Genomic DNA, 27,549 nt, shown 5'->3' on the forward strand with positions numbered 1-27,549 from the left:
GGAAAATGGAAAGCAGCAGTCCCTACAGGATGTATTGTGGTGATCAGTAAATCGACGAGAAAGCCCCAGGTAGACAGAATACGAGAGGGGCCTGAGAAATTTATTGCAGAAGGAACCGTGTCTGTGAAAGAGGGAGACACACTAGTTCCAGTGCGGATCTGGAGAGACACGGGAGCTGAGCTGTCATTGATTGGCAGTACGGTACTAGATTTTGGTCACGAGACTGGAGAGGTAGCTTTGAGAAGCATAGGAAAAGAGACAGAAGCAGTGCCCTTGCATAGGATCATTATAAATTGTGAGCTGGTATCTGGACCAGTTGAAATAGGGGTGTGATCAGAATTCCCGAGAATTGACGTAGACCTCCTTCTGGGTAACGATTTAGCTGGTGGTGACGTTTGGTCGGCCATGGAGCTGACAAGCCAGCCTGTAAGTGTTGAGGACCCGCCCCTAGATTCCATGATCTATCCTGCATGCGTGACCACTTGCAGCATGTTGAGAAAGGCAGCTGAGAATGAGACCAGTTTAAATCAGGCCAGTATCGATCTGGCCAAGACATTTTTACCGACCCTGTACCAAGAGGAGTTAGAGGGTGGTAAAATGGAGAATAGGAAAGTGAAAGAGAGTAAGGGAGAGGAGGTAGACCTGCCCTTAGCCAGGATGAAATTTATAGAGGCACGGAGTAAAGATGAGAAACAGATAAGGCTGTTAAAAGGTCCAGGGTTGGACATGGATGATTTGTCTGGTTTGGCAGAACTGTTTGAAGAAGTTGAAAATTTTAAATGTGTTCCCGATAATGAAATGAGAGCAGTCCTAGATGAAAAGGATGCCATTACCTTGAAGAAGTCTGCTGGGTTGGCAGATGAGGTTGTTTCAGCCCGCAGGGTTGAGTTTACTCTGGAAAGGAGTTTCCCAGAGAGTAACTGGGAGGATCAGGGGAACTTAGAATTTGAAAAGGGTACGGGTACTGAAAGCCTGGAAGAGGCAGATGTCCCGTTTGAGTGTGTTCAAGATGTGGATGCATGTGGTACTGAACCTAGTAAGGGAACTCAGAAAAAGTCTGAGATATTTGATTCAGTTGAAAAGGAATACAACCCTTGTGGGTCAGATGGACTTGGTTCAGTGAAGAAAGGGTTAACCTTGGTGTTAGTGAGAATTCCCAGTTGTTTGTGTTTGAAGGTGTGTTAAAAGTTAGTGAGGAGATAAAAGATGGTGAGGTGAATATTATTATTGAAGGGAAAGGGAAAAGTGGAGTTCCTAAATTGAATGAAGAAAATTTAAAGTCAGATGCAGCAACCAGGCTACAGAGACAATGACTTGGTAACACAGTGCCTGCGAATCAATTACAGGTTGATTTGGAATGTAAAGGTGCCCCACACGTTATTGTTACTCAAGAGAGTGCTGTGAAGAGGCAGAATTCGAAATGCTGTTTGGACAAAGAGGGGTTGCTTGCAGATCTTAAATTGAAACCTAATAGAATCAAGTGTCCTGAAGATAAAATTAACGACTTGCTTAAAGAATTGTGTGGAAATTTGGAAAATGGTCTAAGTTTGGAACACATTGTTGATAAAATAACTCCTATGAAAGGAGCATGCGAAAGCCTATTCCACACTGGTGCACAAGCTAACCACACGGGAGTTAACTGGAAAAGGGGCGAGGGTTGATGGGAAGCCATTTTAAATAACAGGATCCGGTTTTAAGGGATTTCAACAAAGCATGTGAATAATAAAGACAACCCCATGGAAGATTGACTGTTAAGTTTGAAAGTAACATGAAGATTAGTATTTGCATGAATTTTTGTAATATACACGTAAGCTAAGATCACAACTCTTTAGTTTCTGTTTGCTGGAGAAAAGGAATAAAAATTGGTGGTTCTCAAATTGGAGTCTGATGCTACAAGAATTTATTAAGGTACAAGATGTTAAGATATTAAAGGAAGTGACAACGTAATCGCTAACTGTTTAGATGCTGAATTGAATGTATAACTGTATTACTCTGTAGTGAAAAAAAACCTCTTTTGTATTGTGTTAGATTCTGAAATCCTGTAAGACTCTGTATTAATTAATTTTTACCAGTGGTAAAAATCTTAGAAGGAAGGGGGTGTTACGAATGTGCCACAACTCTGAGGGGCCAAAGGGTACAAAGTCGCCCCCCCCCCCCTTTTCAAGAATCGCAAGATCGCTATTAATTCGGGTCTGGGACCCAGGAAATGAGAGCGAGACATGCAGAATCCACATGGTTTGGAATGTGTCCTGGCCTCAGTGAAAACGGAACCGCTGATAACGGCTATTGTCTCTTGGAGACGGGATTGTGTATTGAGTACTGTACTATTCATTGAAGCCCCTCAGGGGATGACCAGAGTGGGCTGGTTGAGGGATTGCATCATCCCAACCTGATTGACACCTGAGACCCCGTGAGTAAGGATAAAAGAGGGTCTAGGGAACAATCCCTTTAGACGCACCAGGAGAAACGCTAGAAATCCCGTGACAGCGTTTAATAGCGACAGCTGGTGGGGGTTCATGTGCGTCCTTCCCTTGCCTGGGATTGGCAGGCTCACCACGGAAGAACGGCTTTAGCTAAAGGAGAGGCCACAAGTGAAAGGCCATGACAACGAGACACCTGACAAATCAAAATCATGAAGGTTGGAAAACCAGTAGCGGTAACTGTTCCCATTCGATTCCTATTTCTCTCTCTCACCAACAAAGTGCAACACAGTGACAACCAAAAGACGGCAGCTTGTGGAACTGCAGTGAACTGTATATTTTCATTGGACAATTCATTATCCCCTAGACAACGATAGAGCTTATTTCTTACTGGTTATTATTATACTTGCACTTCTAGATTTAGTATTGACGATGTATATTATCTGTATATTTGCATTAATATTATTTTTGTGTGTTTTTACTAATAAATACAGTTAAGAATAATATCATCAGACTTCAACGGACCTCTCTATCTTTGCTGGTAAGTCACCCAGTTATGGGGTTCGTAACAAAGTAAATTGAGGTAATATTATAATTCTAAAAAAAAAGAACAGAACATTTGTTAATCTAAGAATATGGGTGTACTGCAACCCTTGATTAAAACTTCCATTTATTTAATTCCCTAAAAATAGCTCCTTAACTTCTAAACTGCATTTGAAAGTCTGAACATTAATTTCTAAAGAATTCCTTTACAGTGAAACTGAGGAAGTGCCTAACTAGGTAAATGCATCCTGAGCAACACTGGTCATCTGTGATTGCCAGCTTGAATTTTGCTTCTAAGCCAGAAAATGACAGGCACAAATCCCATTACGGAAAATCCAAAAACATGGATAATATTTTTAAAGTGCATTTCCTGAAATTTGAAATCTGTTTCCTGTCGGTGACTTGCATGAATGGAGACTAAGGTAAAATTCAATTTGAGCACTGGTGTGCAAAGTATGCACTGCAGATTTCCTCAAATGAGGATTAATAAAAGAAGAATAAATGTGCCTTCTAAGAATCTGGTCAGCATTTCTTTTTCAAAGAGAGAATCTGATCATATATTCATGCATTTTGAAATTTTATTGTATGTGCAAAATTGATAGACTCATCGGTTATCCGATTTAAAAGTAGTCCATTTTGGTATTTGATATTTTGAAATCTACTGAAGATGAAGTATGAATACACATGCTTTTCTTTACAAGTTAAGCTTCCTTTAAAAGCTTTGACAATCAAGCCCTATATTGTGATTATCTGTGCATACACATTTATATACACGCAAAAGCCTACTTGTTCATGTAGCAAATAACATAATCAAATAAATGAAGGAAACTGACCTTAATTTAGTCTTTCCTAACAAAGTATCCGCAGTATGAGGTCCATTGTCATCAGTTGTATGAGGAATACTATCATGTTTAAACGCTGAATAAAACTCAATAGGCATACTCAAACGGTAGTATGACATTTCAGTTATGCAATTCTGAGTGCCAAATGTTTTATGGGTAACTTTTAAACAGGGTGGGCTGTCAACAGTTCCATCTATTCTTGTTACCTAGAAAATAAGATTCTAATTTTAGTTGGACATTTATTTTTCCACACTTTGTAAAGCTCCACAACTTTTATTGGTATTCAGCACTTCGGATGTTTATACAAATACAGTGCATTGAATTCCAGATAATTGGGCCATCATTTCATTGGGGCAGCTGCTTATTTGGGACAACTCTTAAGAACAAAAGCTGATAAGAAAATAGCCAGGATTCCTTTATTTGGGACACTATGCTACTTAATTGGGTCAGGGGACTGTTGTCGAACAGTTTCTAACTAGCATCAGTCATATGCACTTATGTAGCCATTAGATACTACGCTGTGGTCAGTTGCATGTGTTTGTGTTCAAAAAGCAGTGATTTTTGTCACTGATAGTCGGAAACAAATAAGCAGGAAGACAATTCAGAACTGTCCTGCTCATAGTGGTTTCAAGTATTCAGGCTTGGAGATTCCAGAAACTGCTGGGACTGAAAATGAAAATATTTCACTACTTCAACATGAAAGGAAATACGAAGAATTTGGAGGTATCGACAATCATCTTGAATGATACATCGAAAATGAAGATTTGGATGATGCAGTCATCAAAAGCTTTGTATGAAGACACCTATTTTGTTAATTTACAGTCAATCAAAAGAACACAGCAGCATACACTGGATGAATTCATCCGTTGTTAACTATTTGGAACCAGTACATAGTTTTAAAGTACTGTAGTACTATTTCAAAGTTGGCTCTGGCAGATTGGGAAGATGAGATCCATGCTGAGATCCAACAGCCAGGAAGGTGGTTCTGCAATGCTCCATAGAGAGTGAAGGGCATGAGAAGCTACAGAAGAAGTCATGGCCATCCACTGCAATCAAGGAAGATCCCAGTTGTGACGACTACTCTACAACCAGACTTGGACTCCTGAGGTTGAGAGAGTGGAACTGCCCCAGTGCAATGGCTTTTCCATTTTAAAACTTTCCCACAGATTTCCTGCCATCATCTGATATGACAGACAACCACCACCACGGTATTGGTGATGTTCTAATTTGTTCTGTATTTCATTTAAATACATAATTTGCTACTCTGTTGAGTCATAATTTGTAAATTTTATACCTTTTAAACTATTTCCATGAAACTTTGTCTAATTGGGGCAGCTGCTTAATTGCGCCAAAATGTGCTGGTCCCAATGTGTCCCAATTAACTGGAATCCACTGGGCATAGTCAATATATTGACAACTAAAATATAACACAGAATTTACACTAACAAAGAATGTGATCGTTGACATAAATTATAAACAGAAGAGATTCTGCAGATGCTGAAAATCTTGGGCAACACAGGTAAATACTGAAGGAACTCAACAAGTCAGGCAACATCTATAGAGGGAAATAAACCATCAATGTTTTGGTAGAGACCCTTCAGGTTTGGAAAGGAATTGGGCAGATCAGAATAAGATGGAGGGGGGAGGGAGGGGAAGGAGTACAAGCTGGTAGGTGATAGGTGGGACTAGATGAGGAGGAAGGTTGTGGTGGGTGGGTGGGGGAAGGGGATGAAATAAAACACTGGAAAGGGATGAATTAAGAAGCTGGCAGTGGTGAATCACAGCGACATTCTGCAGGCTATGTACAATACTTCTAAATACACCTCTTTTGAATTACTCTCACTGCAATCTGCAGTATGTAATTTTGCTCCAAGCAATGTACTATTAAATCAAAATAATGATCAACAGATATCACGATCTTCTGAAGAATTCAATGAATCAAGCAGGCACAGCACTTTTAAGCGGACAAAAGTTCATCTCAATGTCCAGAATTGAGGCAGGAGGGGAGGACTCTGAAATGCCTCCTGTACTCAGCATCTTGTTAGCAAATGTGCAGTTGCTGGAGCCAAAACTTTTGGGTCTGAGAGCAAGATTGCTGTATCAGAGAGAAATGAGAGATTGTTGTGTTCTATGTCTGAGCAAGACATGGCTTTATTCTGGCACACCAGGTACATCAGTCAGACCAGAAGGCTTCTCAGTTTACAGAATGCATTGAACTCTTGATTTGGAAAAGGCAAAAGGTGGTGGAGTGTTTTTAGTGATAAGCTCTCAGTGGTGTTCTGATGTGGCGATTTCGTTGAATTCATAATCCTCCAACCTTGAATACCTAATGGTCAAATGTTAGCCCTTCTGCTTACCAAGGGAATTTTCCTCGATCATCTGACTACAGTTTGTATACCACCAGAGGCCAACTATAATCAAGCGCTTGAGATACTGCATAATGCCATCTCCAAACAAGAAGCAGTTCATCCAGACACATTTCAATTATTAGTTGGGGACTTCAACCAGGCTTGTTTGAAGAAAACCCTGCCCAATTACCACTAGCATATAACCTATAGCATCAGAGGTCTGAACACACCAGATCACTGTTATACTGAGATTAGGAATGCCATCGTTCCATGCCCAGACCATATTTCAGTAAATCAGATCTCTTGGCTGTCCTTCTACCTACATACAAGCAGATACTACAGAGCAAAGCTACAGATGTTAGGACAACAAAGACGTGGTCACAGGAGGCAGAGAAGCGGCTAAGGGATTGCTTCAAGACAGTGGGCTGGGCTATTGTCAAGGCTCCATTTGTGGATCTGAATAAATACACCATGGTTGTTATGGACTTCATTCAAATAGTTGTAGATGACTGTGTCCTTATTCTGAGTCTTTCCGAACCAGAAGCCCTGGATGAACCATGAGATCTCCAATCTGTGAAGGTCAAATCACAGGCATTTAGGTCCAGTGTCAAGGACGGTTACAAGAGGTCCAGGTATGATCTCTAGAAAGCCATGTCACAGGCGAAGTGGCAAAACTGGATCAATAAAGCATGCTCACCAGTTGTGTTAGGGCTTGAATACTATCACCTCTTATAAAGTTAAATCAAGTGACATAGGCGACTACAGGGGTTCACTTCCAGATGACCTGAATGCATTCTGGGCTCACTTTGACCATGAGAACATGGAGGAACCATTACAAACTCCCACAGCCCTCAATGATCCTGTGATTTCAGTCTCTGAGGTTGATGTGTGAGCAGCCTTCAGGAGGGTGAACCCATGAAAAGCATACGGCCCAGATGGGATACCTGGTAGAGTCCTTGAAACCTGTGCTGATCAACTGGCTGGAATGTTCAAGGCTCTTCAAACTCTTTTTTCAGCAGTCTGAGGTACCCATCTGCTTTAAGCAGGCTTTAATTACACCAGAGCCTAAAAAGAAGGTGGTCACCTGCCTCAATGACTATCATCAGTAGCACTTACATACATAGTGATGAAGTGTTTTGAGAGGTTGGAGACAAAGTATATCAACTCCTGCCAGATAAGTGATTTTTTGGATTGACTCCAATTTGCTTATAAGAATAACAGGTCAACAGTGGATGCTATCTTACTGGCTCTTCACTCAACCCTGGAACATCTGGACAGCAAAAATACATATATCAGATTGCTCTTTATCGACTACAGCTTGGAATTTGATACCATCATCCCCTTAAAACTAATCAATAAGGTTCAAGACTTTGGCCTCAATACATCCTTGTGCAATTGGATCATCAATTTCCTTACTTGCAGACCCCAGTCAGTTCAGATTGGCAACAACATCTCTTCCACAATCTCCAACAGCACGGGTGCATCACAAGGCTGTGTGCTTAGCCCCCTGCTCTATTCACTTTACTCTCATGACTGTGAGGCTAAGCACAGCTCCAATGCCATATTCGAGTTTGCTGATAACACAAATTTCATCAGCAAACTTGAATCAAAGGTGGTGATGAATCAGTATATAGCAAGGAGATTGAAAATCTGGCTAAGTGGTGCCATGGCAACATCCTCTTACTTTATGTCAACAAGACCAAGGTCCTGATTATTGGCTTCAGGGGGAGGAAACCAGAGATCCAAGTTGACAAATAAGTTTACTTTGAACTTTGGAAAAGGAAGGGGCTGAAGAAGGAGGAACCTAATAGGAATCTAATATAAATTAACTAGATTGTACACTTCATGCCATGCAATGAGATTCGGAATTGCATTAACACAAATACCAGTGGAGTCAGGAACTATAACCGAGCCACATATTACCTCCTGAGTTCTGACAGCATCATGTAGAGAAACAGGATCCTTGGCTCAGTGAGTCTGTAGAAACTATTATGCACTCACCATTTTAATCTCCCCATGTTCTCATCAGCTGCCACCCCCCTTGTATTCCTCCCAAAACACTTATTAACCTACCATTCTGCATGTCTTTGGGAAACACGTAGAAATAACAGCTCACAGGGAACACCCAAGAAGTCACAGGGAGAAAGTGCAAACACCACCCAACAACATCCAAGGACAGAATCGAACTTGGCTCTCTGGAGGTGCCGGAGTAGTGGGTGCAGAGAGATTATGGGCAGGCTAGAAAGATGAACAGCTCAGCAGGACCCTGAAAGCAGATGTCCTGCTGGACTCATGACCCTTTTCTCCTAATTCACAGACAGCAACCAGCATCGCAGAGTGCATGACAAGAAAACCCATGGGGGGTGGGGGGGGGCGTGTTTCCAGCCTGAGACGCAAACGCAAGTTCCAGCAAATTGGTGGGAGGGAAGGCAGAGGAGAACGGCAGGTTTTGAAGTGGAAAGTGGCTGGAGGGCAATATGGAAAAGGGACCACTGGGCTTGAGAGAAGGTGGGGTCAGCCATGATTCTTCCATCGAAGTTAGAAGAGGGGGATGTTAATGAAATATCCGAACTCTCCGAAAAGGCCAAAGATTCTCCATTGTTACTGCCTACATCTGTTAACCTTCCTACCCAACAGCAAGGTAGAGGTTCTCAATCTGAAATTTTGACTATTCCTTTGCCTTCATAGATGCTGTATGACCTGAGGAGTTTCTCCTGCAGTTTGTTTTTTTACTGTAGTTTAGAGCATTCTCTTGTGTTTTCAGGGAATTTAATTAGAAGGAGCTAATATTTAGGTAAACAGTGCCACAGTAGGTAAAAGGTTCAAGGAAATTGTACTTTTCTTAAATGATAATTTCCTTATATTGACCTTTACCCATAATACAGGTGATTCCCATATTACTGACTGATTTTCAGGTGACAGAAATTTGCCTTTACAGGGCTCACAAATCACTTGCAAAATATTTAATCTATGGAATAAAATTTGCTCTCATGGGATTTATGGAAATAGTGTAAGCACAAGATATATATTTTTCAACTTGCATTTTTTGATGAAAAACCATGATAGGGACTGATTTCTAGCAATATAATGCACGTATGAATTGGATTGCCCTTATTACAATATGTTAAAACTGCAGACTGGTAATTCTAAAATCCTTTATAAAATTCTCATTTACCAGATTACTTAACACTGCACCACAAATAGAAATAGATAATACCATTTATGTCATTTTACCTATTTTTAAAATTGTAGTTAAAAGCCAAAAAATCAGAAAATGATATGAGAATGTCGTAGCCAGTGCAGTCTTCTTTGCTGCTTTATGTTGGGGGAGCAGCATCTGTGCTGGTGATGAAAAAATAAATAAATAAACTGATCAAATAAGCTAAATTTGTCCTTGGCTGCAGCCTGGGATCTTTTGAGTTAGTGGTGGAGAGGTCACTAAACAGTTATCCATGATGGACAACCTCTCCGTGACCTACCGAATAACCAGCAGAGCACCTTTTTGAACAGACTCATTCAGCTCCACCGAAACAAGGATTGTTACAGAAAATCTTTATTACCAAATGCAGTAAGCATATACAACTATTCATTTCTAGGCAACAGGAGAACACACATCATAGTACAATAGTCTCTGCTTTATTATTTTGTACATTATTATTGCATATTGGTACATTATAGGGTGTATTATTGTTCTGTACTTTATTAATAGTACACTGCTAAATGTGTTTTTAAATGTTGATATTGTCATTTCCCATTTGGGATCACTAAAGTTGTTATTATTATTATTATCATCATCATCATCAAATCCATTTAACATATTGCAGACTGTTCAGGTTTCAGAAATTTAAAAAAGAGTTGTAGTCGTAAAGTAACATTTTGAAACATGAAAAGCAACACAATTGCAATATTTGAATTATTCTAGTCAATTGACTCCATAGTATTCTGTTAACTTCAAAAGATAGTGTTCAATTAATTTCCACTGCAGTTGTTATAGGAAAGCCACATAGTTAGGCAATGAGGCAAAGGAGCAATTCAAATTCCTGAAACCTTGGTGGTTATTGGAATAATGCAGAAGGATTGTGCAATTTTTATTTAAAACTGTGTATTTGTTTATGGTGACCAATAGCTTTTTATTTAAAACAAGCCTATTGTGATGGATCTTGGAATATGTATATATAATATGATCAGAATACAATTTCATGAGAAACAATACCTTACCTCAATATGGTTGTGATCTTTTGGTACAGGGACAAACTGAGGTAGACGTTTACTGAACCACATGGCTACATCACGGTTCATGTTCACCGAGAAAGGCTCAAAACCCTCTTGTAAACCACACATTGTATAATACTTGAAAGTGGTTGCATCCTTTCCGAAATTCATTCGACCTATCTGAGACAAGCCCAGACAACAAATTGGGATTAAACCTAGAAAAAGATGGAAGGGAAAATTAATGATATTTATTTTACATTTGTTTTTCAAAATATTCTCAATTTTCCTGCATCAACCTGATTTGGATATGGAGGACCAACCAAGCTGATCCTTCTTATCCAAGAGCCTTCTTTGAGACAGAGTGTAAGATGAGTGAAGGCTGGGACTCAGGTCATGGACTCTAATAATCAGTAATGTTTAAAAATAGCTGAAAGAGTACAAACTATTATTTTTTTATTATAATATACTTAAAGTGATAAAGAAAAACAAGCAGTTACATAGCAGTAATGTTTACTTAGGGCTGGCGAATCCTTTTGACTTAGTGGGGTTCCACTCCATACACTGCCACCGCTGGTGTCGAGATAAGGGGCTAGGCTATTACACCAGTGCTCCACTGCTGTACTCAGTGACAAGACTGGTATTAGACCAGGAGATTAGAAGCATCAGAGACAAGCTGACACATGAGGACATATTCAGTCATTCTCACTGGAGCACTGAGCAGAGATAACTACGAGCAGGCTTGCAATTTTAACTTCTGTGATTCAAGCTGTTAATTTGAATAAATTATGAAAGATTTTTGAGGAATGAACAGAAACATCAAGAATACCACGCCAAGTCTAGTTAGGGGATGAAGACACTCAGTCATGCAGGTTCAGGGAAAAACAGCTTCAATATTCTGGCTTGTTTAATTGTCTTACTGTCATTTTCCAGAAAATAATTTTCTGGCATATTTGAATTGCTATCAATGAGAATCAAATTTTATCCAAAATAGATGAATCAGGTACAAATCTGGTTTAAAATAAAACCCTTGCAGCCATGCAAATTCAACATTAATTATAATGATTTTTTTATAATATAACATGTTTCACATACAGCAGCAACAATCACACAAAGAGTATGTACTTTTGAAGTCTCTTTGCATCTGATTCTGCTTAATCTCTCATACGTAGCCATAAGGTATTTCAATCAACCTGTCAGCAATAGAAGATTTCATTACCATGTAACTGAAATTGTAAAGCATAAATGTTAACTTACCATCTTCAGCCTCAAAATCTGTGAAAGCGAGCTCTGAGCCACTATTAGTGATGAGAAGTTCTCCATTTAGAGTGAATATCATTGATTTGTCATTCATATCAATCATACAACCAACCACATCACCAGGCTGCCAAGTACGGCCAAAATAAACACTGCCTCGGTGCCAGAACTGAGCCTGGAAAAGATAGGTAGAACCCGCAAGAATTTTAGTTTATCACTGTATGGTCATGACTCTCACCCTTCTTCCATCAATCTGGTAATCGGATTCGTACATCTGTTTCAGGAATAAGGTGCCCATTATGCAAATGATGTAGCCTACCCAATACAGATAACGAAGTGTAATGAGAGCATTAATGCTGGGAAAGTTGGATACACACCAAGGTCCTGTGTGCTCAGCAGAAGAAACTGATCATTCATAAATTATTCCCCCTCCTGGCCCATCACCAACCCCTGCCCCAACTACAAAAGTGTTGGTGTGTGCCCTCTTGCCTTATTTGCCACCTCAGAACCCATAAAACAGGAGGAGAAGCAAATCATCAACATACTGTAACATCTTCTTCTCAGATTGTCTCTCAATCCCAAGCAACAATCTCAGAAAAGCATGTGTATTGAATAATACCTTAAAACTTATGCATAACATTTCATTAATTACTGTTGGAAATAAAACTTCTGATCTAATAAAATGATTAACTTGGGAAATTTTAGCCAACATCTTTTGTAATTGCAATCTTGATGATGCATTGTTAAAAGAGCAGAATGAAGATTAAATCAGAATTGCACCAAATAGTCTCACAGAACGGGTTGCACATGACTATGCCAATGGGGAGGAAAAACAATTATAGTAATAGTTCAATTATCATTCTAATGAAGAAGTAGACAAATGCTGTCCCAATGATAAACAAGTTTTCAAGCAGCCGATGGGAATACCCAGATCTTTCTGGCCACAGGTTAGGAGAGCAATAACAATTTTGTACAACCCACATTTATTTAAATACATTTAGGCTCAAGATGAAGAAAAAAGAGCAGAAGTTGCTGATTTGGCCCTTTAAACTTGCTCTGCCATTGATCAAATTCAAGGCTGATCTTCCACCTGGGCACCATTTCTCTCAATTTCCAAAAATTGATTAATCTCGTTTTGAAAGAACTAAATGATTGACCCCCACAGCTCTCCAAGGTGGACAGTTCTAAACAGTCACCACCTGTGTGAAGCGATTTCTCCTCATCTCAGTCCTAAATGATTTGTTCTCTGTCCTGTCACTGTGAACTCTGGCTCTAGACTCTTCAACCAAAGGAAATCCTGCAAGAATTGTGTAATATTCAAGGGGATCTCTTGTTCTTCTAAATGATAAAAACTACCTCTTTAATATTCATCATCTTTGCATACAATATCCATGGTTGCTATGTTCCATGATAAAGAATAGAAGGCTGAAGGACTTTAGACAATATCAAAGATTATAGACAAAAATAATTTTTCTTGTGCTTTTTTATCTCATGGATGTTGCTAATTTTTTTCAAGGAAGTCCCACTCTTCTTGTCGTTCTTGACAAAAAGGTAATGAAGGGATTCAGTGTTAATGAGGAAGAGATCAAAGCACACAGTTTCCATCTATCAATACTCACAGTCAGAGAACCCGATTTACACATGACTCAGGAGGAGCTTCTCTTAAAAAGGAAGACTGCAGAATTTGGCCCAAATAATTTACACTTCATTTCAATTAGAAGTATTTCTCTGCCAAAGGGTATTCTGTACATAAAAACTTTTCACTTTTATCTCACAGGGCATTCCAGTCTGTACTGAAGATATTATTAATATTTGTTAGTCAGCTGTGCAACAGTTGGCAGCAATTGCGTCAGCTCTGGCATGAGCACCCAGTGCAATATGAAAAGGCTTTAAATCATGCAGAGTAACTGTAACTCCCCACATCGAAAGAATGGTTAATTGTAATTACAAGGCTATATTTGCTCACCTACATGGATCTACACCTCGACTTGGGACAGACTGCAAAGTTTCTACTTCTCAAGTAAAGCTTAATTTTGCTGTGTAAACCCCAACAAATACCAACGTTTTCTCAGCCACCACTTGCTAGCCAGGCTTTTCATATTACATGCAAATTAGTTTTGATGAAAAGTTTTCTCTTTAGTTTGCTGATGAACTTTAAATTACTCAGCAGTAGCCTGCTAAAATTCTATCTCCAGGAATTTTCCTTGTTTATGCTAACATTAGCACATTTTTCATCAGGCAGGCGCCAACTGCAGTTTAGTGTACAGTACTCCAGTTCAGGATTTTATCTTGCTGAAAACCTGTTTTTTAATCTCTAAATCATTAAATTGCCAACTGAACAGTTACTTCTTGACAATCAATGTAAATCCCTAAAGTAAGTCTTCAGGTTATGAGAATTTATGTATGAGAATTTAGGTCTTTTTATTTTATCTTGCTGAAAATTTAGGATTCAATATCAAACCTTTGAACAGGCAATATTTAATGTACTTCAGGTCAAAATTTTATCTTACTAAATACCTGGCTTTAATATCCAAGCCTTTTAATAGGCAATTGAATATGTACTCCTCGACAGTCATTAATAAAATCAATAATACCTTAAGGAAGATAGAAGGATAACATTTTAACTAGAATTTGAATTGGAATTTGGGCCTCTGAAATGGAATTTAACAATTGTAAATAAATAGTTTGTGAGAGCATGGGTATGCCTGGGGGATAATTCTTAAACCTGCTTCAGTAAATGAATTAAGCTGAAGAATATTCTGTTCCAAATATTATTTACCTGAAAATTAAACCAGAATTTGGATCTTAAACAAGTTGATGGGTAACATCAGGAGACATACCAACCTTACAGCCATTAAAAACAAAGGCATTTCTGTCAGAGCCCAGCTCTAAATCAGGTCTGCATGCTGGTCTTGCCCATCCAACACGCATTTCTCCTGCTGTCACCACCTCAAATTCAAAGTACCACTTCCCCGTCTTGACTGCAAAGGTCTTCTCCACTCGGAAGAAACGGAGTCTATCAACGGTAACTTTTTCCACAGTTTCACCAGCTTAAGATACAAAAATACCAAAGCATTTCACATTAAGTAGCTGGCAAGAACAAAATTTCAAGTAAGTAAGCATTTTAAGGAAATATTCAGTGAAGGGTATTTAGACCCAATGGGACAAAGTATAATCTAGCAGTCATACTTCATCAATGCTTTCACTCTGTCAATATTGTAGGAATTCTGTGTATTACTAATGAGATCACCTTTCATTTTTCTAAACTCAGGAAAATATCTGAATTCTGCTGTAAGAACATTAATCTCAAACTTTAATTCTGTTCTTCTTTCCACAGATGTTATCTGACTGTTGAATATTTCAGGTAGTTTATGTCCTTAGTTCAGATTTCTAACATCCACAAGTATTTGAATTTACAGTTTATGCTCAGCTTTCTTACTTCCGTGTCATTGGAGAAAACCACTTCTGTGAAACAATATGGTGAACTATTTTTGTACACCCACTAATTCATGTTCATCTTTTCTGCAGCAAGATAAAACCTGCCACACAATTTTCTGGGGGTCTCATCAGAAACCAATACAATTGCAATAAGATGTCATTACACTTGCTCTCAAATGCTCTTGCAATTTTGCCTTACTAATTGCTGCTACACTTACACTATGTCCACTGGTTCCACCTACCTATTCTGCCAGGTACAATGTCAAGAGCCTATGTTGACTCTGCCCAATTATTACATTTTACCATACCCTGTAACCAGTTGGCAAATAGTAAATTCTAGGATTTTCCCTGATACTAATATTCGCCCTCTAACTGGTCTGCAGTTCAATGATTTGCTCTCCCTCTTTTCTTAAACGCTGGGATAATATTTGATACTTGCATTCTATGAGAACTATTCAAGAGTCCATGGAATTCTGTAATTTGATAACAAGTGTATCTACCATCAGTACTGATATATCTTCCAAAACATTTGGATGTACAGAATGTTATCAGATCCTTGGGATTAATTGGCTTTCAGTCTCATTAGTATCTCTGGCACTATTTTTAACTCTTGCTTATTTCTCCCAGCTTCTCATTGATAGAAAAGCAAAAACAGAGAATGCTGGAAAAATTCAATGGTTCAGACAGCTTCACTGGAAAGGTGTTAACATTTCAGGTTGAAGACATATTTTATATCTGAAGACATCTCTGATTCACGGACTGTTAATCTCCACTATTTTAAAAGGCTCTGAAATTGTCCCAGTCCTACAGAATACTCTTTTTTGATGACTCTGTTCCTTTAAACAAACATACAAACATTCTCCAGTCCTGCTGAAGGGTCTCAGCCCAACATGTCGACAGGGTAATAAAAGACATTAAGGACATCCTGAACGCTAACAAGAGGGTGTTTAGAGATGGAAATAGGGAGGAGCTGAGGACAATACAGAGGGACCTGAAAACTAAGATCAGGGAGGCTAAAGACAGGTATAGGAGGAAGCTTGAGTGGAAACTTCAGCAGAACAACATGAGAGAGGTCTGGAGTGGGATGAGAACCATCACTGGATTCCGGCAAACTAGCAACAGAGGAGCTGAAGGCAGTGTGGACAGGGCCAATGAACCTAACCTGTTCTTCAACAGATTTGACAACGTGGCTCCTGCCCACCCCCCACATGATTCATCTGTTGTTGGCCCCCAACCAACACATACTCCACTCTCCCCTCCTACCCCTCCTCATAGCCCCCACCCTGCTCTCATGACTATACCCCTCCCACACCTGAAACCACCACGGTGGGCTTCACAGCTGAACAGGTGAGAAGACAGCTGAAACGTCTCCACCCAAGCAAGGCTGCAGGCCCGGATGATGTCAGCCCTAGGGTGCTCAAAGCCTGTGCCCCCCAGCTATGTGGAGTAATTCACATCTTCAACCTGAGCCTGAGTCTCCAGAGGGTTCCTGTGTTGTGGAAGACGTCCTGCCTCGTTCCTGTACCGAAGACTCCGTGCCCCAGTGGCTCCAATGATTACAAACCAGTGGCATTGACCTCCCACATCATGCTCTAGACTTGTTCTAGAGCAGCTCCGGCCTATGGTTAGGCCACACTCAGACCCCCTCCAGTTCGCCTATCAGTCCCGACTAGGAGTTGAGGATGCCATCGTCTACCTGCTGAACCATGTCTACGCCCACCTGGACAAGCCGGCGAGCACTGTGAGGGTCATGTTTTTTGACTTCTCCAGCATATTCAACACCATCCGCCCTGCTCTGCTGGGTGAGAAGCTGACAGTGATGCAGGTGGATGCTTCCCTGGTGTCATAGATTATTGATTACCTGACTGGCAGACCACAGTACGTGTGCTTGCAACACTGCGTGTCAGACAGAGTGGTCAGCAGCACTGGGGCTCCATAAGGGACTGTCCTGTCTTCCTTTCTCTTCACCATCTACACCTCGGACTTCAACTACTGCACAGAGTCTTGCCATCTTCAGAAGTTTTCTGATGACTCTGTCATAGTTGGATGCATCAGCAAGGGAGATGAGGCTGAGTACAGGGCTATGGTGGGAAACTTTGTCACATGGTGCGAGCAGAATCATCTGCTGCTTAATGTGAAAAAGACTAAGGAGCTGGTGGTGGACCTGAGGAGGGATAAGGCATTGGTGACCTCTGTTTGCACCCAAGGGGTCAGTGTGAACATGGTGGAGGATTACAAATACCTGGGGATACGAATTGACAATAAACTGGACTGGTCAAAGAACACTGAGGCTGTCTACAAGAAGGGTCAGAGCCATCTCTATTTCCTGAGGAGAGTGAGATCCTTTAACATCTGCCGGACGATGCTGAAGATTTTCTACGAGGCTGTGGTGGCCAATTCTATCATGTTTGCTGTTGTGTGCTGTGGCAGCAGGCTGAGGGTAGCAGACACCAACAGATTCAACAAACACATTCATAAGGCCAGTGATGTTGTGGGGGTGGAACTGGATTCTCTTACAGCGGTGTCTGAAAAGAAGATGCTGTCCAAGTTGCATGCCATCTTGGACAATGACTCCCATCCACTCCATAATGTACTGGATAGACACAGGAGTACATTCAGCCAGAGACTCATTCCACCGAGATGTAACACTAAGCATCATGGGAAGTCATTCCTGCCTGTGGCCATCAAACTTTACAACTCCTCCCTCAGAGTGTCAGACACCCTGAGCCAATAGGCTGGTCCTGGACTTGTTTCCACTTGGCATGATTAACATTATTATTTAATTATTTATGGTTTTATATTGCTATATTTCTACACTATTCTTGGTTGGTGTGGCTGTAACGAAACCCAATTTCTCTCGGGATCAATAAAGTATGTCTGTCTGTATTCTTTTCCTTAGATGCTGCCTGGCCTGCTGAGTTCCTTCAGTATTTTGTGTGTGTTGCTCGGGTTTCCAGCATCTGCAGTATTTCTGTTGCTTACTATTTCATGTCTGCTCTTTGCCATGGTTGGGCCACTTTTCTGACTTCAGAATTTATATTGGTTTAGAGTGACATACTAGTTATTTAGATGCTTATTGTTTCCAGCATTTCTGTTTTCACAGCATCAGAGCATTTACAGCAGACAGGGCCACCACTCAGTATGTCAAATCCACATTGGCTTCAAGTATAAGGAATACATCTCATTTCATCCCTCACTTGTTCCTTAGAGACCTGCAAATTCTTTCTTTTAGGATGTTTATCCAACTCTTATACGAATATTATAATGAACCTACCTCCACCACCACCTCTGAAAGTGCATCCAAAACCCAAATCACTGCAACGAAAAATAATCATTTTCCTTACCTCATTTTGCTGCTCCTGTCACTTATTTTCCAGTATCTGCACTATATTGGTTTAAGATGTTTTACGGTTTTATTCTTTGTACTTCAGGTTCAGTTTCTTCAAATATGATAAAAGTCTTGAATGATGGGCTGCATTTTCTTTTTACAGAATATTTATTTTTCAAGATGGCACTGATGAAACAACTGTGATGCTTTACTGGCAGCTTACAAAACTTCTAAATATACTTCTGAACTGCTCTCACTGCAGTCTGAAGCCTGTCATTTCCCTTTAAGTAATGTACTTTTGAACTGTCTTAATGAACTAGCAACTTCATGATCTTCTGAAGGACTCAACAGACTTAACTCTTAAGAAATGCAGGTATGGCACCTTTAGATGGACAAAGGTATATCACCATTGCTGGAAGAAGAGGGGAGGGGAGGATAAACTAATCCATCAGGATATGAAACTTCCTCTACAGAGTACCTTGTTAGCAAGCGTACAGTCGTTGGAGAACAAGATTGAGGACCCAGGGCAAGATTGCCTCAGCAGAGGGAAATGAGGGATTGCTGCATTTACAGACACATAGCTCACCCCACACACACCAGATACATCGGTAAGACCCGAGGGCTTCTTGATACACTGACTGCTGATTTGGAGAAAGCAAAAGAAGGTGGTCTGTGTTTCATAATAAACTCTTCATAGTGCTCGGACAGTGGGCTTGTTGGACTCTTGTTCCCCAACCTGAAACATCTAATCATTAAGTACATATCACTCTACCTACCAAAAGATTTCTCCACCATGATCCTAACCACAGTTTACATACCACCAAAGGCTGATGCTAAGCAGGCACTTGATGTATTGAATGCTACGGTCAGCAAACAAGAAACAGCCTTCCAAATCATTGGCAGGAACTTCAGTCAGGTTTGCTTGAAGAAATCTCTCCCCGATTATCAACATGTCACCTGCAGCACCAGGCGTCCCAACACACTCGACCACAGCTATACTACAATTAGGAGTGCTTACTTTTCCATCCCTAGACTATATTTTGGGAAACCTAATCATCTGGTTGTCCTTCTACCTGCATTCAGGCAGAGGCTAAAGAGGAAGACCCCAAAGGTAAGGACAACAAGGAAGTGATTGCAGAGGCAGAGGGGCAGCTATTGCATTGTATCAATTCAGTGGACAGAACTGTGTTCAAGGACTCATCAAAGGATCTGAACTAATATGCCACAGTTGTCACAGACTTTATAAAACAGCTGTAGACGAGTGCGTTCCCCTCAGAATCATTCAGTCTTCTCCAACAAGAAGCCTTGGATGATCTAGGAAATCCACAATCTGCTGAAGGCCAGATCAGTAGAGTTCAGGTCTCGCAACTTAGAAAAGTACAAGAGGTCCAGGTATGACGTCCAGAAAGTTGTCTCACATGTGAAGTGGCAATTCCAGGCCAAATTTGAATCATTGAAGGATACTCCTCAGCTGTAGCAGGGCTTAAATGTTATCACTTTTTATAAAGTTAAACCAAGATATGTAGGTGACAATAAGTTTTTGCACCTAGATGAGCTCAATGCCTTTTATGCTTGCTTGACTGTCAAAACATGGAGACACCTTCATGAACTTCCACAGCCACACTGACCCTGTGATTTCAGCCTCTGAGGGAGCATCCATCAGGACCCACAGAAAGCATATAGCCCAGACGGGTTGCTAGCTGAGTACTGAAGACCTGTGCTGATCTACTAGCTGGAGTGTTCATTGATATCTTAAACCTCTCACTTCGTCTGTCTTGGGTACCCACCTGCTTCAAGAAAACTTTAATTATACCAGTGCCCAAGAAGAATGTGTTAGCCCACCTCTATAACTATCATCCAGTAGCACTTACATCCACTGTGATAGAGTGCTTTGAGAGGATGGTAATGAAACATATCAACTCCTGCCTGATAAAGCAATTTGGATCCACTCCAATTTGCCTACCAGAGCAACAGGTCAACAATGCATGCCATCTCTCAACTCTGGACCATCTGGACAGCAAAGATATATACATCAGGATGTTCTTCATTGACTACAGCTCAATATTCAATACCATCATCCTCTTAAAACTAATCAATAAGCTTTAAGACCTGGCCTCAAAATCTCCTTGTGCAACTCAGTCCTTAATTTCCTCACTTGCAAACCTCAGTCAATTTATATTGGTAACAACATCTCCACAATTGGCATCAGCACAGATGCAGCACAAGGCTGGGTGCTTAGTCCCCTGCTCTTCTAGGGTTATACACGTGACCGTGAGGCTAAGTACAGCTCCAATGCTGTATATTTAAGTTGCTGATTACATCACTGTCATTGGCCAGCTCAAAGGTGGTGACAAAACAGCATATAGGAGGAAGATTTGAAATCTGGCTGACTGGTGCCACAACAACGACCTCTCACTCAATGTCAGCAAGACCAAGGAGCTGATTATTGACTACAGGAGAGGAAATTGGAGGCCCATGAGCCAATCCTCATCAGGGGATCAGAAGAGGAGAGGGCCAGCAACTTTAAGTTCTTTGGTGTTATCATTTCAGATGATCTATCCTCTGTCCAGCATGTGAGTGCCAGTATAAAGCAGGCATGGCAGCACCCCTACTTTCTTAGTGGTTTTGTAGATTCAGCATACTAAATATACTTCTATAGATACGTGGTGAAGAATTTATTGACTAGTTGCAACACACCCTGGTATGGAAATACCAATATCCTTGAGCAGAAAAGCCTACAAAAATAGTAGGTACAGCCCAATCCCATCATGGGTAAATTCCTCCCCACCATTGGGCATATCTATATGGAGCACTGACACAGGAAAGCAGCATCCATCATCAAGGACTCTCACCATCCATGCTGCTGCCATCATGAAGGAGGTACTGGAGCCTCAGGAACCACACCACCAGGTTCAGGAACAGTTATTGCCCCCAACCATCAGGCTCTTCATCCAAAGGGATTAACTTCTCTCAACTTCACTCACCCCATCACTGAACTGTTCCCACAACCTATGGATTCATTTTCAAGGGCTCCTCATCTCATGTTCTCAATATTTATTGATTATTTATTTATTATTCTTTTTCTTTATTTCTTTTTATATTTAAACAGTATGTTGTCTTTTGCACATTGGTTGTTTGTCCATCTTGTGTGCGGTCTTTCACTGATTCATGTGTTTTTTTGTATCTACTGTAAATGCCTACAAGATAATGGATCTTAGGGTAGTATATGGTGACATATACAATATTTATTTTGATAATAAGTTTAGTATGAACTTTAAATGTTATATTTGGCTATTTCTATTCTTCTTTTCTCTTTAATGATAAATGGCAATAGAGCCTCTAAATAATTTAATCTATTCTTTACCATTCTTTGTGATTTTAAGATAATTTTACAAACAGCTGTGAATTAGTGCCAGGGAAGTGACTTTCACAATGGCTGAAATACTTGGCTTCAGTGCTTGTTTTAATCTTGTTATACATTCTCTTACCATTCTCATTTTCTCTTGCCTTAAAATCCCAAGAATAATTCTGTTTATATACAGCAGACAGGAAGTGAAGGGTGGGAAATTTGCACTGGCCTGGTTTAGAGAGGCACAATAGGCTGGACAGTGATTGGAAATGCCAGTACTTTGCCACTTAGTCACAGCTGGCAAGAGACTTAGATGCCGATATCATTAAAGTTAAAATTCCAAGCTTACTGATCAATTCAGAAGGCTGTTTCAGCCAGGTTACTTGGCTGCTGACCTTCCTGTGGAAGCTAGATCCAGAACATGATCTGATACTCAAGTGATTTCCAAGAAGATTGTTGGGCAAGAGATTAGAAGGCAAAGAAGAATGACATTCTTCAAAAATTGAGGTAGAATAGTAATGGTGGTAATGTTACTGGATTAAAAAACAAAGTTCTAGATCTTTGATGAAAACATGAGCTCAAATCTTACCACAATTGCTGGTGAACTTAAATGCAAATCATGAAGTAAAATTGGAACTTTAGTCAGTAACCTATTCTCAATAAGAATAAGCATAAAATTACCAGGTTGCTATAAAAAAAAACAACTTCCTTCACTAATAACTTCCAGGGAAGAAAATTTGCTTGATTGGAGTCAATGTATGAATCTATTCCCACTCACCTACTTGTATCTTAACCGCCTCCATGGTCCAAGGGCAATTAGGAACAGACAATAAATGACATCTCCAATTACATTGTCATCCCACGTATTTTTTTGAAATCACATGGGTATCGAACTGTATAGGAACAGGCCCTCCAGTCCACTATGACTGTGCTGATCATAATGCTAAATTAGACGAATCTCATCTACCTGCACATGGTCTATATTCCTTCATTCTCTGCCTGTTTAAATGCCTCTGCCTCTACCACCTCCCTGGCAGCATGTTCTAAGCATCTACTACCTTTTGTGTGAAAGAAACTTGCTTTGCACATCTCCTTTAAACTGTACTCTCTGTTATTTCACATTTCCACCCTGAGAAAAAGGCTCTGACCACTTACCCTGCTTATGCCCCTCACAATGTTACAGTCTTTGGTCAGGTCACCCCTCAGCCTCCAACATTCCAGAGAAAACAATCTGAGTTCATTTAACCTTTCCTAACAGCCCATTCTTTATACCAAGTAACATCCCGGTAAACGTCTTCTGCCTCCACATTCATTCTGTAATATGTTGACAGAAATGCACACAATAGTCCAGATGTGGCCTGATCACAGCTGTAACTTGGCTCTTATATTCACAGCCCTGACTGATGAAGGCAATCATGGAATACACATTCTTTATCCACTAATGATCCCTCTTACATTAATGCTTCCAAGAGTTTCTGGCCATTTATTGTATTCTTTCCTCTTACATTAAACCTCCCAAAGTGCAACACCTCACACTAGCCAGAATTAAAATCTATCTACCATTTCTCTGCCCAAACTGCAAATGATCTCCATCCTGCTATATCATTCAAAAACCTTTTTCAAATACCCACATATCAATCCTTGTGTTATATGCAAACTTCATAACCAGTCCTCGTTGAAAGCTTTACTAAGATCCAAGTGGGCAACACCTACTGCCCTATACTCAACAACCATCTTCGTCACCTCCTCGAATAATTGTTGCGTTCGTAAGACATGTTTTCCTCTGAACACAGTCATATTAACTATCCCTAAAAGCAGACGTTTTTCTAAATGTGAGTAAATTTTATTGCTAAGAACCTTCTCCAGTAATTTCATGACCATTGACATAAGGCCCACCAGTCTATAATTGCCATAACAATATTTGTATTCATTTAATATTTTCATTTACAAGTATTGCAGACATTATTACTTTATGATTAAAAATGAAAAGAAAACAGCTTCAATTTTATTTATTGTTACTTATATCTTACTCATTGTGATTCATGTAGCTGGTAGAGACAGGGCCAACACATATCTGATTGTCAAAGACTCTCAGGGAGTTTCAAGAATAGCACATTCTTACTATGCTGCCAGTGCCAAGATGAGGCTGGGTCATTTCAGTCGTGCAAGATTGCCCACCCAATCTGGACCGTGCAGGTCTGAGCACAAGCAGACTGCAAGGAGCATCTCTGACTGGGAAGATCAAGTATTACATCCAGCTACCTTACATCAGCTGAAGTACTACAGCAAGCAGGAACAATCAAGATGATAGGCTTTCCAATTGGTTTGCTCTTCTTGAGAATACATAGAATATGATAATAAAACAATATAAAATCTGTTAGTGAAATCAGAATCACTTTATTGCCAGTATGTGAAACATTCTAGAACTGATTCTGATCCTCATAACTTCAAAGAAATACAACTGAGAATTGATCATGACTGACACTATATTTTATTGATTATAATTCATTGTTGCACTGGTATAAAGTTCAGTGACAGTGAATTATCAGCCAAGTTATACATATTAATGATTTGGAAAGCTGCCTGGTTATTGCAATAACATTCATAATGGTATGGCTGGCAGGGAAGCAGTGATGGACTGTACGATCAGCTTCACAACTATGAGAGCAGCATGTCACATAGGCCTTTGGAAACTTCATAGATAAGTAAGCAGTGCCAGATTTATGCAATCCAGGTTGAGCTTACGCATTATATAACAACTATAGTACATAAACTCAATAGTCCTCCACCATTGTTTGTTTGCTATTAATAACTATTGAATAAACACTGGGCACTCTAATTCACATTTTAATTTATGATGTAGAATGAGTGTGAAAATGTTCGTTTTGTTGAATATCTACACTTAATCTTCAAAAGGGAGGATTTCCCAGTGGCCAGCCATTTTAATCCCAATCCTATTTGCATTCTGACATGTCAGTTCATGGCTTCATCTGCTGCCATGATGAAGCCACTTTGTGTTGGAGTAGCAACACTTCATATTCCGTCTGGGTAGCATCCAGACCGATGACAAGAACATCTATTTCTCCAATTTCCAGTAACTTGTCCACCTCCCGCTTCCCTCTTCTTCAATTCTCCACTTTAGTCCTCTTCCTACATCTTCTCTTCTCCTCAAAGGCCTATCACCACCTCCTGGTGCCCCTCCTCCTTCCCTTTCTCCCATGGTCTACTCTCCTATCCTGTAAGATGCCTTTTTCTCCAGTCCTTTACCTTTTCCACCTATCGTCCGGCTTCTTATTTCATTCCCCTTCCCCCACCCACCTCACTTCACCTATCACTTTCTAGCCTGTCGTTGTTCCTCGCCCACACCCTCTTCTTCTGGCTTTCCCTTTCCTTTCCAGTCCCAATGCAAAGTCTCAACCCAAACCATCGACTGTTCATTCATTTCCATAGATGCTGCCTGATCTACTGAGTTCTTTCAGCATTTTGGGTTGCTCTGGATTTCCAGAAGGATCTGTAAAATATCTTTATAGATGCAGCGCTAGTTCAAGGTCTTATACTACCATCAAATAAATCAGTGATAGTAATTTTCTCGGTCATTACTGATAGTTTAATTGCAATGTGAACAGTTAAGGTGGTACATTTCATCATGGCTTGTCAGAACAGTGGTTATTTTGTGCTATTTATATTTATCTTGAATAAAAGCTGCAGAAAATGCATCATAAGTTAAAAAAATCAAAGCAAATAAAAAAAAAACAGAAGTTACACCTTGCACCTCCCAAAATAACATGTAACTTGATTGATTTCTGGAAATGAATGTTATTCTGTATGTCTCCATTCATCTACTTACTTGGGAAAAATGAAAATCATTTGTGCATGTTGACTGGTAAACTTCCTGTATAAACTTGCTGCTGCAGGTACAGAAAAAATTACCCAAAGAAACAACTGACCATGACTTCTGCCAAACAATGAGCAAAGTGGAACATCAAGAGAAGTGGATTTCATATTCACAGAATCATTAAACACCACAGAATAGAAACAGGCCCTTCAGCCCATCTAGTCCATACTGAATCATTAACCTGCTTAATTTCATTGACCTGCACCCAGACCATAGCCCTCCATATCGCTCCCATCCACGTACCTATCCAAACTTCTCTTAAATGTTGAAATCGAGCTCACATGCAACACTTGTACTGGCAGCTCATTCCACACTCTCACAACCTCTGAGTGAAGAAGTTTCCTCTCATGTGCCCCTTAAACATTTCACCTTTCACCCTTAACCCATGATCTCTAGTTGTAGTTCAGTGGAAGAAGCCTGTTTGCAATTATCCTATCTATACCCCTCATAATGTTGTATACCTCTATCAAATCTCCTTTCAATCTTCTACATTCCAAGGAATAAAGTCCCAACCTTATTCAATTTTTCCCTATAGCTCAGGTCCTTCAGTCCCGACAAAATCCTTGTAAATTTTCTCTGTACTCTTCCAATCTAATTTACATCTTTTCTATAGGTAGGTGACCAAATGTGCACACAACACTCCAAATTAGGCCTCACCAGCATCTTAGACAACTTCAACACAACATCCCAGGGCATTTTCTCTGTAGCTTTTACAAAGTATTCTGCATTGTTTTTCTTTAACCTTGTTCTATCTTAATGCATTGTGTATTGATTTCGATAGACTGTATCCAACAGAGCCAACAATTACCTTCTCCAGGCATGCCTTACCACATAAATCAATGGAGTGACTTGATTTGCTGTTTCTTCTGTGACTATGATACCTTAAGCATTCACAGTATTTTAATTTGGTTTTAGCAAATGAATAAATTGATTAGTAATTGCTGTACTCACCAACTTCCTGGTCTGAAGGCTCAATGTTGTAACCATAACCAATTAAAGTGCGAATTGCTTCACGTAAACTGTCTCTATTTGATTTTTTAGTTCGTTCATCAAGAAGACTATACGGCACCAGTCGAGGGTTTCTTTTGTTCTTGATATCCTGTAGAATGTGACAGTTAATGTCATCATATATGCTCTGGGTTCTAATTTTAGGTGTTTTCCCTGCACTTGCAGTTAAAATTCAATGAGAATGCATGTGTTCACACAAAGCTAGTGACTGAAGTTAAATAGAAACAGAAAGTGCTGGAAACATGCAGCAGGTCAGGCAACATCCTGAAAACCTAAGGCATGTACCATCAGGCTCAAGGACAGCTACTATTCCACTGTTAGCAGACTTTTAAACAGGCCTCTTGTACAATTAGATGAATTCTTGACCTAAAAATCTACCCCATTATGATCTTGCACTTTATTGTTTACCAGCACGATACTTTCTCTGTAGCTTTAACACTTTATTCTGTATCGTTATTATTTTGCCTTAATGCACTGTGTAATGATTTTGATCTGTATAAACAAAATGTAAGATAATCTTTTCATTGTATCTTGTTACAACTGTGACAATAATTAGCCAAGACCAAAACTGCTTTCTTTCTCTACTCTTTCAATCCAAATGAAAGGTCTCGATCCGAAATGAATGCTGACTGTCTATTTTCCTCCACAGATGCTGAATGACCTGTTGAATTTCTCCAGCTCGTTTTTCGCTTTGAATCAAATGCAAGGTCAGAAGAGCTTCCGAAAGGCCAATGAAATGAAAGATTAGCTGAACTTCAGGTGGGTCAATCAACTGTATACTTAGCTGAACATTAAGATGGCCATTTAAAACATTTTTATGCAATACAAGTTGCAATAAAGAAGCTTTATTGTATTACACTAATATGCGCTATATACACAATATAACTAACCTGCCACATATAAGAATACTTT

At 39.9% G+C, this 27,549-nt stretch overlaps 1 protein-coding gene across 1 annotated transcript in view; it reads right to left on the bottom strand.

Annotated features, from left to right (window-relative positions):
• The window catches only part of ryr3 (ryanodine receptor 3), a 375,337-nt gene that overhangs the window by 218,570 nt on the left and 129,218 nt on the right, over positions 1-27,549 (bottom strand). The window contains 5 exon segments of the mRNA XM_059955616.1: positions 3,797-4,011; positions 10,372-10,580; positions 11,620-11,794; positions 14,464-14,669; positions 26,581-26,728. Coding sequence (XP_059811599.1) covers positions 3,797-4,011; positions 10,372-10,580; positions 11,620-11,794; positions 14,464-14,669; positions 26,581-26,728 — 953 coding nt within the window.

The sequence above is a fragment of the Hypanus sabinus genome, chromosome 2, assembly GCF_030144855.1.
Source record: "Hypanus sabinus isolate sHypSab1 chromosome 2, sHypSab1.hap1, whole genome shotgun sequence".
Classification (NCBI taxonomy): Eukaryota; Metazoa; Chordata; class Chondrichthyes; order Myliobatiformes; family Dasyatidae; genus Hypanus; species Hypanus sabinus.